The sequence below is a fragment of the Salmo salar genome, chromosome 22 (assembly GCF_965601325.2).
Source record: "Salmo salar chromosome 22, fSalSal1, whole genome shotgun sequence".
Taxonomy (NCBI): Eukaryota; Metazoa; Chordata; class Actinopteri; order Salmoniformes; family Salmonidae; genus Salmo; species Salmo salar.
Window position 1 is genome coordinate 29,787,179 of NC_138312.1, and position 12,398 is coordinate 29,799,576.

The 12,398-nt window shown below is 44.8% G+C and overlaps 1 protein-coding gene across 1 annotated transcript in view; it reads right to left on the reverse strand.

Annotated features, from left to right (window-relative positions):
- Positions 1 to 12,398, reverse strand: part of LOC106583092 (dual serine/threonine and tyrosine protein kinase) — a 30,488-nt gene that overhangs the window by 7,138 nt on the left and 10,952 nt on the right. Inside the window, exons 3-6 of the mRNA XM_014166897.3 lie at positions 11,037 to 11,531; positions 10,658 to 10,853; positions 493 to 731; positions 92 to 175 (exon numbers count right to left, since the gene is read on the reverse strand). Coding sequence (XP_014022372.1) covers positions 92 to 175; positions 493 to 731; positions 10,658 to 10,853; positions 11,037 to 11,531 — 1,014 coding nt within the window. The remainder of the gene's footprint in view (positions 1 to 91; positions 176 to 492; positions 732 to 10,657; positions 10,854 to 11,036; positions 11,532 to 12,398) is intronic.

A 12,398-nucleotide genomic window follows, 5' to 3' on the forward strand; every position in this document is an offset into this window, starting at 1 on the left:
TGAGAAATAAATCCAGGTTCAAATCAATGTGTTGTTATTGCAAAGCCCTACAATTGAAGTAGATTCCTGAGGCTTGACTGGGAATGGTTACCTGTTTGATCTGCTCCCAGACGAGTCTCGTAACAGATGATCCTGAATGGAAGGTCACCTCCACGTGATAGGCAGCGTTAAGGATCTGACCAGGACAGGAAGTGAGATGGAGAGAACAGAACAAGATGTTATCATTTAACTTAGACTAACTGTCTCGTAGGAAAAAAGGTAATCGTCTTTTATCCTGTCTTTTTCATTGTCTTTTGAGGAATCAGTCTATTGAATTAATCTCAAACATCTGATGGTATTTGGACATCTTATCAATGATATGGTCAACATAATGTAGTACAGAGAAACAGAAAAGGCACTTCTGAACAAAACAAGCTTCATTTGACATGGTTGACATACAGTATCTAAATTATGGAAGAGTATACTGTACAATCATACTGTACAATCACACACCTGTTTGAGGTGGTTGGAGGTGACATTGTGGACAGATGACTCCATGTTGGACTTCTCCAGGCTGTTTAGACAGCGCTCCAGGGTTCCTACAAAGCTCTCCCTCAGGTAGTCCACAGAGCTGATCAGCTTGTTGGCCACCGCCTGGTTCAACCTCACAACTATCAGCTCCTGGATCTGGTGGATGCAAGACTTGATGTCCTTTGAGGTAACAGGCTCTCCGTTGGTCGCCACTATGATGTCTGTGAGGTCAGAGAGAGAGAAAGAGAGATAATGTGAAAGAAAACGTGAGTGAAAGATAATGTAGGTTGGTTACACGCCACTACCATGCAAACCTCATGCTGTGACTGAGTTCATGCTATGGCGTTATAGTGTGTTTATGTTGATTGCATGCCTAGTTGCGACATTTTACAAGTAGGCTAAATGGTCTTTTGTAAACTGTCAAGAGAAGTGTGTGATATTCATGACATTTTTCAGGCAACATTTGACAAGCTTTTGGCATAGTATCATACTGACACCTGCTGCTCCTATCTGAATGGTAGTGAGAGTGAACACTGGAGTGTTCTTATGAATCCAGCCAGTCACTGTCTGGTCTGTGTGCATCTCTCTCTCTGGTTCTCCCTCTCCCTGGTTCATTTTCTCTCTCTCTCATTATATATATATATATATGGTGGGACCGTTGAGGTTGTTTCTCTCGAGGGCACAACCAGTGGGAGGGGCTGGTTGTAATGGCCACACGTAGAGGTGTAGAGTTTGAAAAACCCAGTCGGCAGCATGAGGTGAAGATTCCCGCTGCGACAGGTTGTTTGGTGGAAGAATGTAGTTTAGCAGTGGGCATGATAGCATAAAATCAGCCTCAAGGATAAATAGCGCTGTAGTAATATGCTTAGATTCCATTGAAAAGGTGAATATGATAGCTGAGAGTGGTGTTGTGTTGCGGGAGACACAGACACCGGTATTATGAATCTGGCGAAGAAAGTTATACTTTCTAACGTGCCCCTTTTTGTTAGAGATGAAGTGTTGGAGCGAGAGTTCTCCTCATGGACAACTTGTTTCTACCATAAAAAAGGTTATTTTTGGATGCAAATCGCCTTTGCTGAAACATGTCGTATCTCAAAGGAGACAAGTGCACATGATTTTAAAGAAGGATACTGACGAACTGAATTTAGCGTTCAGTTTCAAGATTGATGGGTTTGATTATGTGTTCCACGCTTCTACTGAATCAATGAAATGCTTTGGGTGTGGAAGAGAGGGGCATTTGGTGCGTAATTGTCCAGAGAACGAGTGCGCAGAGCCCAGTAGCAGCTCTAGCACTGATGCAGCTGAAGCACCACTGAGAAGAGAGAAGATGGGCAGATGTGGTGGGAGAAATAGGAAAGGGAGAGCAATGTGGCTACGGGGGTAGTTTTGGTAAAGCAGGGAAAAGGGGGGGGGGGGCAGTAGGTGAGACTGCGATTGAGGTCGCTGAAGGGGTGCTGGAGAATGAAATGGGAGTTCAAGAGGAGAGTGAAACAATGGGAAAATGAAACAATTGTTTTCAAAGTACCGAGGCGTAAGAGGAAGAATTTAAGAGGTGGTGAAGGTTCTATTTCTAAGAGGAAGGGAGAGAGATGATAAATCAGTTGAGGATAAACAGGTTGTTGAGATGCAGGTTTCTTCTGGGGATGATAGCGAGAGTGAGGCATCTGATACGTCACAACAAAATAGCGAGCGAAATGGGGTGGAAGGGAGGTATGGGATTGAAAAGGTACGTACATTTTTGAATTTGACAAAAGGGAAGAAATATATGCAGGATTATAATGTAATGGATTTTTCCCCCCTTAAAATGAATTGTTTATTGAATCAACAAAGTTTCTGATGTCAAAACTAACGGGTGTAGGTTTGACAAGCCCATAAATTGCTAGACTAAAGAAAGTGGTCACGAGAGTGACAAGTGAGGTAAATTGTAAAGGAAATGAAAGAGCCTTAACTCTGTAAAGAGATGTGTTCAGTTTCTTATTCTATTTTATTTTCAGCCATGAGCAGTTTTAAGATTTCTTCTTTAAGAGCCGTAGTGTATGAGAGAAAAAGAGCCGTAGTGTATGAGTTAATAAAGGGAAAGGTAAGTGACATAAGTTTTCTACAAGAAACGCATAGTAATATGGAAAATGAAGTTATGTGGCAACAGGAGTGTGGGGGGGGGGCAGTGGTGTGTAGTCATAAAAACTCAAAAAGTGGGGGTGTGGCCTTCCGGTTCTCAAAAGGTTTTTTGCCTTTGTCATATGAGGTTGAAGAGGTAGTTGAGGGGAGGTTATTAAAAGTTAGAGCGAGATATCACTATGTGTTTAATAAATGTATATGCCCCAGTAGTGGCAGTTGAGAGGGTGTTTTTTAGAGACATCAAATACCATTGAGAAATGTAATACAGTCAGTGATTTAGATAGAAATCAGAAAGAACCTCATATAGCCTCAACGACTTTTTTTAAAAACGCCTTATTGTAACACATGAACTATGTGATATTTGGCGGTGTCAAAATGGAGGCACGAGACAGTACACATGGGATAATGTGAGAGAGAACACAATCTCTCTGGCTAGGTTAGATAAGTATGATGACTGTAAGTGTGATGACCCCAGTGGGATTTTCTGATCATTGTTTAGTAACAGAGGTGGTGTACATTAACGCTGTAAAACCCAATAGTGCATACTGGCATTTTAATATAACTTTATTGAATGATGCTCACTTCAGGACATTTTAGATTTTCTGGGAGAGGTGGAGGTCTGAAAAGGACAGTTTTGTTTCTCTTCAACAGTTGTGGGATATAGGGGAAATCCATTCAACAATTCTGTAATCAATACACCATGAATATCACCAGATATATCACCAGATCAATGAACGCCCTAGAGTCTGAAATAGTGGAACTCCTGACGTTAGTTGAGACCACAGGAGATCGAGGCCGTATTCAGGCACTCAAGAGGAAAAAAGCCACATTGGCAGACCTGCTGGGTCTCAGAGCACAGGGGGCATTGGTGAGAAGTAAGTTTCAGGGAATCTCTGAAATGGATGCTTCATCCAAACTTTTCTTTGGTTTAGAGAAAAAGAATGGACAAAGAAGAATTATTCATTGCCTCAAATCAGCTGTTGGACAGGCGCTCACTAGCCCAAGTGAAATTAGAAAGAGGGCAGTAGAGTTCTATACTGAGCTCTACAAGTGTGAGTACAAAGAGGCTTACATTTCCCTGATTCTGGATGTCTCTAGGGCTATTGGGTTGGATGCTGGTCTAATTTCAATTGATCAGGAAAAGGCATTTGACCGAGTTGAACATCAATACCTATGGCGCACTTTGAGGCTTTTGGTTTCAGCTCTGGTTTTATTGCCATGATCAGGGTGATATATGGTGACATTGAAAGTGTATTGAAGTTAATTGAGTGCTTGAGTGCTCCTTTTAAAGTGTGTAGAGGAATTAGGCAGGGGTGTTCGTTGTCTGGAATGCCATCGCTATAGAGCCACTACTAAATAGCATTAGAAGTCGCAGTGTACCTTTCAGAGGATATTCCTCCTATTGGTCTCTCAGCATATGCTGATGATGAAGTTATTTTGGTGAAAAATCAAGTGGAGGTGGATAGTTTGAGTCTCATAGTTGATCGGTTTAAGGGAATATCCTCTGCAAAGGTAAATTGGGAAAAAAGTTGTGCTTTACAGATTGGGAAATGGTCTGGAGGGATCATGGCTTTGCCAGGGGGGTTGGAATGGTGTAAGGGAGGTTTCCAGTATCTTGGAGTGTGCCTAGGGGAAGAGAGGACAATGGAAAAATATTGGAATGAGGTGGCTGAAATGGTGGAAGGGAGGATGAGATGGCGTTGGTTGCTATCTCTTATGTCATACAGGGGGCACACTATTATTGTTAACAATGTGGTCGTCTCTGCACTGTGGCATCGGTTGTCATGTTTAGAGCCACCATCTGGTTTCTGGCCAAGATACACGCAATTATTGTAGATGTTTTGGGGGGATAAATATCATTGGGTTCCACAAAGTGTTTTGTATTTGTCAAAAGAGGAGGGGGGACAAGGTCTTGTACATCTTGCTAGTAGGGCTGCTGCTTTCCGGTTTCAGTTTATTCAAAGGTTGCTTTATGGACTGACAAATGTGGTGTGGAGAGGGGTGGCAGGTCTGGTATTACAGAAGGTAGGGGGATTGGATTTAAAGAAGGCTTTATTTTTGGTTAACAGTAGCCAGATTTCTAGGGATGGAGTACCTCCGTTTTACAGAGGCCTTCTTAGGGTTTGGAGTATAATGAAGGTGTCCAGACACACTAAGGCGGAGTCAGTGCATTGGCTGTTGGAGGAACCTCTGGTGTATGGGGCAAGACTGGATTGTACAACTAAATCTGTTCCACATTTCTCCAAGATGCTGGTGAATGGCAAAATCATCACCCTAAGGGGAAGTTAATGGACATGGCTGGGCCCACATTAATGGATGGAGGACGGGTGGCTGAACATTTGGGGGTGAGGTCGGAAAGGATTGTCGGACAACTGCTGGAAAGTTGCAGGAAGGCTCTGTCAGCAGAAGAGTGGATTATCATCAAGAGTTACTACAAAAAGGCACAAGATGAAGACGCCCCATTTCCCAGACTAGGGATTACACCCAATATCCCAGAGTCAGACAGAAAGGCTTTAGTACTGGATTTGAGAGGGTGGGAAGAGGTGGGTTTGGATTAGGTGAATGGGAAGGAGTTACATCAAGGTTTTAAATAAAGATACATTGAAAAATAGAATAGACACTACTTGGAGGGTAAAACTGGGCCTTGATGACAAGGTAAAGCGAGCATGGAGAGCACTGTACAAGCCACCGTTACAAAAAGGGTACTGGTGATATGCAATGGAGGGTGTTACATGACATCATTGCAGTTAATGCTTTTGTATCTGTCATTAATTCAGATGTTGGAGATGGATGTCCTTTTCGTAATATAAGAGAAACAATTTTTCACTGTTTTATGGAGTGTGAGAGGATAAAGCCTCTCTTTGAAATACTACAGTCTTTATTGACAGCTGTAGTGGAGATTTTCAATAACACTTTTTTATTTTGGGGTTTCAATATAGTAAGCAACAGAAAAGAAAATGTCAACTGTTGCAATTTATTTTGGGTCAAGCAGAAATGTCAATTTTTCTGAGTAGGAAAAATAAGATAGATCAGGGATATAGTAAGGATGTAAGATGGGTTTTTAAAGGATTAGTAAAAGCGAGAATAAAAGTGGATTTTGAGTTCTTCTCAGCTGTAAAAGACCTCCCATTGTTTGAGGAGAAGTGGATTTATGAAGGAGCGGAATGTTTAGTGGAGGGGGGGGGGGGGGAAAATTGTTGACGTAATAAGTTGAATGTAAATAATTTGTTATTAAATGTATTAGCTTTTTATTTTAATTTAAGAAGGACACAATTGTTGTGTAATTTCTGATAAGGCAGTGTGCCAATATTTGTGTTAATACTTTAGTTTAAAATAAAGGTTTTATAAAAACTCAAAACGCTCTCTAGGTAGGTAGGTAGGTAGGTAGGTAGGTCTCTCGTTAGTCTCTTATTTATTTATCTTATTTCACCTTTATTCAACCAGGTAGGCCAGTTGAGAACAAATTCCCATTTACAACTGCAACCTGGCCAAGATAAAGCAAAGCAGTGCAACACGAACAACAGAGTTACACATAAACAAACGTACAGTAAATAACACAATATAAAAAATCTGTATACAGTGTGTGCAAATATAGAAGAGTAGGGAGGGTAAGGCAATAAATAGGCCATAGAGGCGAAATAATTACAATTTAGCATTAACACTGGAGTGATAGACGTGCAGATGATGTGCAAGTAGAGATACTGGGGTGCAAAAGAACAAGAAGATAAACACCAATATAGGGATTAGGTAGTTGGGTGTGCTATTTACAGATTGGCTGTGTACAGGTACAGTACTGGAAGGAAAAGCGGCCAAAGGAAGTGTTGGCTTTGGGGATGACCAGTGAAAAATAGCTGCTGGAGTGCCTGCTATGGGTGGGTGTTGCTATGTTGACCGGTGAGCTGAGATAAGGCAGAGCTTTACATAGCAAAGACTTCTAGATGACCTGGAGCCAGTGGGTTTGGCAACAAATATGTAGCGAGGGCCAGCCAAAGAGAGCATACAGGTCGCAGTGGTGGGTAGTATATGGGGCTTTGGTGACAAAACGGATGGCACTGTGATAGATTACATCCAATTTGCTGAGTAGAGTGTTGAGGCTATTTTGAAAATGACATCGCCAAAGTCAAGGATCGGTAGGATAGTCAGTTTTACGAGGGTATGTTTGGCAGGATGAGTGAAGGAGGCTTTGTTGTGAAATAGGAAGCCGATTCTAGATTGAATTTTGGATTGGCGATGCTTAATGTGAGTCTGGAAGGAGAGTTTACAGTCTAGCCAGACACCCAGGTATTTTAGTTGTCCACATATTCTAAGTCAGAACCGTCCAGAGTAGTGATGCTTGTCGGGCAGGCGGGTGCGGGCAGCAATCGGTTGAAGAGCATGCATTTAGTTTTACTAGCATTTAAGAGCAGTTGGAGGCCACTAAAGGAGTGTTGTATAGCATTAAAGCTCGTTTGGAGGTTAGTTAACACAGTGTCCAAAGAAGGGCCAGATGTATACAGAATGGTGTCGTCTGCGTAGAGGTGGATCAGAGAATCACCAGCAGCAAGAGCGACATCATTGATATATACAGAGAAAAGAGTCGGCCCGAGAATTGAACCCTGTGGCACCCCAATAGAGACTGCCAGAGGTCCGGACAACAGGCCCTCCGATTTGACACACTGAACTCTATCTGAGAAATAGTTGGTGATCCAGGCGAGGCAGTCATTTGAGAAACCAAAGCTGTTGAGTCTGCCGATAAGAATACAGTGATTGACAGAGTCGAAAGCCTTGGCCAGGTTGATGAAGACGGCTGCACAGTACTGTTTTTTAATCGATGGCGGTTATGATATCGTTTAGGACCTTGAGCGTGGCTGAGGTGCACCCACGACCAGCTTGGAAACCAGATTACATAGTGGAGAAGGTACGGTGGGATACGAAATGGTCGGTGATCTGTTTGTTAACATGGCTTTCGAAGATTTTAGGAAGGCAGGGCAGGATGAATACAGGTCTATAACAGTTTGGGTCTAGAGTGCCTCCCCCTTTGAAGAGGGGGATGACCGCAGCAACTTTCCAATCTTTGGGGATCTCAGATGATACAAAAGAGAGGTTGAACAGGCTAGTAATAGGGGTTGCAACAATTTCGGCAGATCATTTTAGAGAGGGTCCAGATTGTATACCCAGCTGATTTGTAGGGATCCAGATTTTGCAGCTCTTTCAGAACATCAGCTGTCTGGATTTGGGTGAAGGAGAAGCGGGGGAGGCTTGGGCAAGTTGCTGCAGGGGGTGCAGAGCTGTTGGCCGCGGTAGGGGTAGCCAGGTGGAAAGCATGGCCAGCCGTAGAAAAATGCTTATTGAAATGATCGATTATCGTAGATTTATCGGTGGTGACAGTGTTTCCTAGCCTCAGTGCAGTGGGCAGCTGGGAGGAGGTGCTCTTATTCTCCTTGGACTTTACAGTGTCCCAGAACATTTTGGAATTAGTGCTACAGGATGCAAATTTCTGTTTGAAAAAGCTAGTCGTAGCTTTCCTAACTGACTGTGTGTATTGGTTCCTGACATCCCTGAAAAGTTGCATATCGCGGGGGCTATTCGATGCTAAAGCAGAACGCCACAGGATGTTTTTGTGCTGGTCAAGGGCAGTCAAGTCTGGGGTGAACCAAGGGCTATATCTGTTCTTAGTTCTACATTTTATTTGAATGGGGCATGCTTATTTAAGATGGTGAGGAAAGCACTTTTAAAGAGCAACCAGGCATCCTCTACTGATGGGATGAGGTCAATATCCTTCCAGGATACCCGGGCCAGGTCGATTAGAAAGGCCTGCTTGCTGAAGTGCTTTAGGGAGCGTTTGACAGTGATGAGGGGTGGTCGTTTGACCGCGGACCCACTACGGACGCAGGCAATGAGGCAGTGATCGCTGAGATCCTGGTTGAAAACAGCAGAGGTGTATTTAGAGGGCAAGTTGGTCAGGATGATATCTATGAGGGTGCCCATGGTTACGGATTTAGGGTTGTACCTGGTAGGTTCCTTAATAATTTGTGTGAGATTGAGGGCATCTAGCTTAGATTGTAGGATGGCCGGGGTGTTAAGCATATCCCAGTTTAGGTCACTTAACAGTACGAACTCTGAAGATGGATGGGGGGCAATCAATTCACATATAGTGTCCAGGGCACAGCTGGGGGGGGGGGTCTATAACAAGCGGCAACGATGAGAGACTTGTTTCTGGAAAGGGGGATTTTTAAAAGTAGAAGTTTGAATTGTTTGGGGACAGACCTGGATAGTATGACAGAACTCTGCAGGCTAACTCCGCCCCCTTTTGCAGTTCTATCTTGTCGGAAAATGTTGTAGTTGGGGATAGAAATTTCAGGATTTTTGGTGGCCTTCCTAAGCCAGGATTCAGACACGGCTAGGACATCCGGGTTGGCGGAGTGTGCAAAAGCAGTGAATAAAACAAACTTAGGGGGGAAGCTTCTAATGTTAACATGCGTGAAACCAAGGCTTTTATGGTTACAGAAGTCAACAAATGAGAGCGCCTGGGGAATGGGAGTGGTGCTGGGGGCTGGGTTAACCTCTACATCACCAGAGGAACAGAGGAGGAGTAGGATAAGGGTACGGCTAAAGGTCATAAGAACTGGTCATCTAGTGTGTTGGGAACAGAGAATAAAAGGAGCAGACTTCTGGGCGTGGAAGAATAGATTCAAGGCATAATGTATGGTAGGATGCGAGTACAGTGGAGGTAAACCTAGGCATTGAGTGACGATGAGAGAGGTTTTGTCTCTAGAGGCACCAGTTAAGCCAGGGTGAGGTCACTGCATGTGTGGGGGGTGGAACAAAAGGGCTATCTAAGGCATATTGGGCAGGGCTGGGGGCTCTACAGTGAAATAAGACAATCACGAACCAAAACAGGAATAGACAAGGCATATTGACATTAGGGAGAGGCATGTGTAGCCGAGTGATCATAGGGTCCAATGAGTAGCAATAGGTGAGTCAGGGAGCCGATTCAGTAGTCGCTACTACGCTAGGCGAGCTGGAGACACGGCGATTCAGACAGCTAGCGGGGCGTAGCTAGCAGATGGGCCTCCGGCTACGTTAACGGAAGAGCCTGTTGAAACCACCTCGGACGATTACGTCAGCAGACCAGTCGTGATGGATCGGCAGGGCTCCGTGCCGGCAGTAAAGGGTCCAGACCAATTGGCAAAAGAGGTATTGTAGCCCAAGAATTGGCTGGTGGACCTCTTCGGCTAGCCGGGAGATGGACCAAGCCTGAGGCTAGCTCAAGGCTAACTGGTGCTTGCTTCGGGACAGAGACGTTAGCCAGGAGTGGCCACTCGGATTGCAGCTAGCCATCTGCGATGATCCGGTGAAAAGGTTCAGAGCTTGCGGTAGGAATCCGGAGATGTGGTAGAGAAAAAGCAGTCCGATATGCTCTGGGTTGACATCGCGCTGTGCAGACTGGCAGGTATTGACCTAGCTGAGGCTTGCTGGTGTCCGAGTTAACGGTGAAGACCGCTAGCAGTGGCTAATTGACTACTAGCTAGTAAGCTGGCTAGCTTCTGACGGGCGTTAAGATTCTAAAGTATAAAAATAGCAGATCCGTACCACATTGGGTGAGAGTATATTCAGTCCGTAGATGGAAAGTGAGATTAAAATATATCAGAGAAAAAAAAACAATATTTACACAGGATCTGTCCCTCTCTCTCTCTCCAGTCTGTCCCTCTCTCTCTCTCTCTCTCTCCCCCCAGTCTGTCCCTCTCTCTCTCTCCCCCAGTCTGTCCCTCTCTCTCTCTCCCCCCAGTCTGTCCCTCTCTCTCTCTCCCCCCAGTCTGTCCCTCTCTCTCTCCCCCCAGTCTGTCCCTCTCTCTCTCCCCCCAGTCTGTCCCTCTCTCTCTCCCCCCAGTCTGTCCCCCTCTCTCTCCGGTCTCTCTCCACTTGTGTCTTTGGCTGTATCTCCCACATTAACTATTAAGGTATTTTTACTATAGTATGCCCTGATCTCAGAGACATTTTACAGTATCAGTCTTTAGATTTGACCTTTGACCTGTGTCAGGCAGTGTACCTGTGAACTCCAGGTTGGCAGCGTCCTCCAGCAGCTGCTCCTTCATGCTGCTCAGCGTCTCCACGATCATCTCTTTCATCTCCTCCTGCTTGCGGTTGGCGATGGCCATCAGGGAGATGAACAGCTCGCCCTCCTTCTCCCGTGTGTACTCCAGCCGCCGCGGGGTGATCTGCAGGTCCCTCTGCATGTCAAATGCCTGCAGCCGGGAAGAGGAGGAAAAGTACGTGTCTGCCACCACTACCACTACATAGTCAGAGTACTTTCTCCCTACTGTAGTTATGCCTTCAAATTAAACAAGTTTCTGTTATACATTTTGTGACGCTATACAGATTTTATTTGATTAGCTAATTGATTGGCTGATTATTGTCCCTCTACTGACCTGGTTGATGAAGAGGTCAAGGCAACGGCAGTGCACCCCATTGAGCAGGTTAGCAACCTCCACCTGCTGGTTGTGGAGCACCTGGCGGGCGAAGGTCACCAGGAGGCGGTGCAGCCTCTCAAAGGTCTCCCCCAGGACACTCTGGGGCTTGACGGCCGGGCTAGGCGTCTGGGAGGGGGCGCCGCAGGAACAGTTCCCCACCGGAGTGCTGAGAAAGCCCAGGGACAGCAGCTGCATGTAGAGGGGGCTCCTCTCCCTCTCTAGGCGCCGGCTGGGTTCGGGGGAGGCCTCGGGCGGAGTGGCAGGGATACGGACGAAGCAGATGGGGAAGAGGAGCATCTCTTTGACTTTCCTTAGCTCGGCCACCTGTTCGGAAGTGAGGGTGTCCTGGTTGAGGGCATAGAGCATGATGGGAACCGCATTACGCGTACAGTCCTCTAGGGCCTCCTCAATGGGCTGGACACTGGGGCATGGCACCACCATGATTTTCGCCTCCTGACAGAGCAGGGAATATACTTTAATCATTGAAATGGTTATAGCAGCACTCATCAACACTTATATAAATGTTGTGGAAACATAAAACACCTACAGGTAACTGCCAAAATAAAGGAAACACTAGACTTGGCGTTTCAAGTCTAGTGTTTTTTTTTCTTGTCTGGAAAAGGGATCTCCGCACTGAACGACTTGTACATTGATATCGAATCGATTTTGCATCTTTTGAACAGTTAGTACAAAAGTTCAATATTCTTAGATGCCCTTTCTTTAGATGCCTACAATTGTGTAGTTTTGTATCTTCATACACTAATCACTTCCAATCACACCCACCTAGATCATATTTTTTAAAGTGAACCCTTATATCAAAGGGGGCATAAGCTTGATCTATACGTTAAACTAGCACAATCTGGATTCCCTGAACTCTCTTAAGAACCAATGGGAAGAGTATTTAGGTGAACAACTTTCAGATGAAATTTGGCAGAGTATGCTTCCGAGAATACATTCTTCATCTTTATGTCTAAGACATGCTGTAATTCAATTTAAAATAGTTCAATCGGCTGCATTGGTCAAAGGCTAAATCATCCAAGATTAGACCAGAAATAGATCTCACTTGTGACTGATATAAGCAAACTCCTGATACTTTATTGCACATGTCCGAAATCGACAGATTTATGGATATCAATTTTTGCGAGACCTGTGAAACCTTCTGCCTTTATTGCATTATTGGGAGTGGCACCACAGGAGGCCCCTCTAAACAGTTCTATTGAGTGGCACCATAGGAGGTCCCTCTAAACCGTTCTATGGCAACATGCTGGCATGTACTACTCTTCTAACTAGATGTCTTTAACTATTTAAGTGGAAAGATCA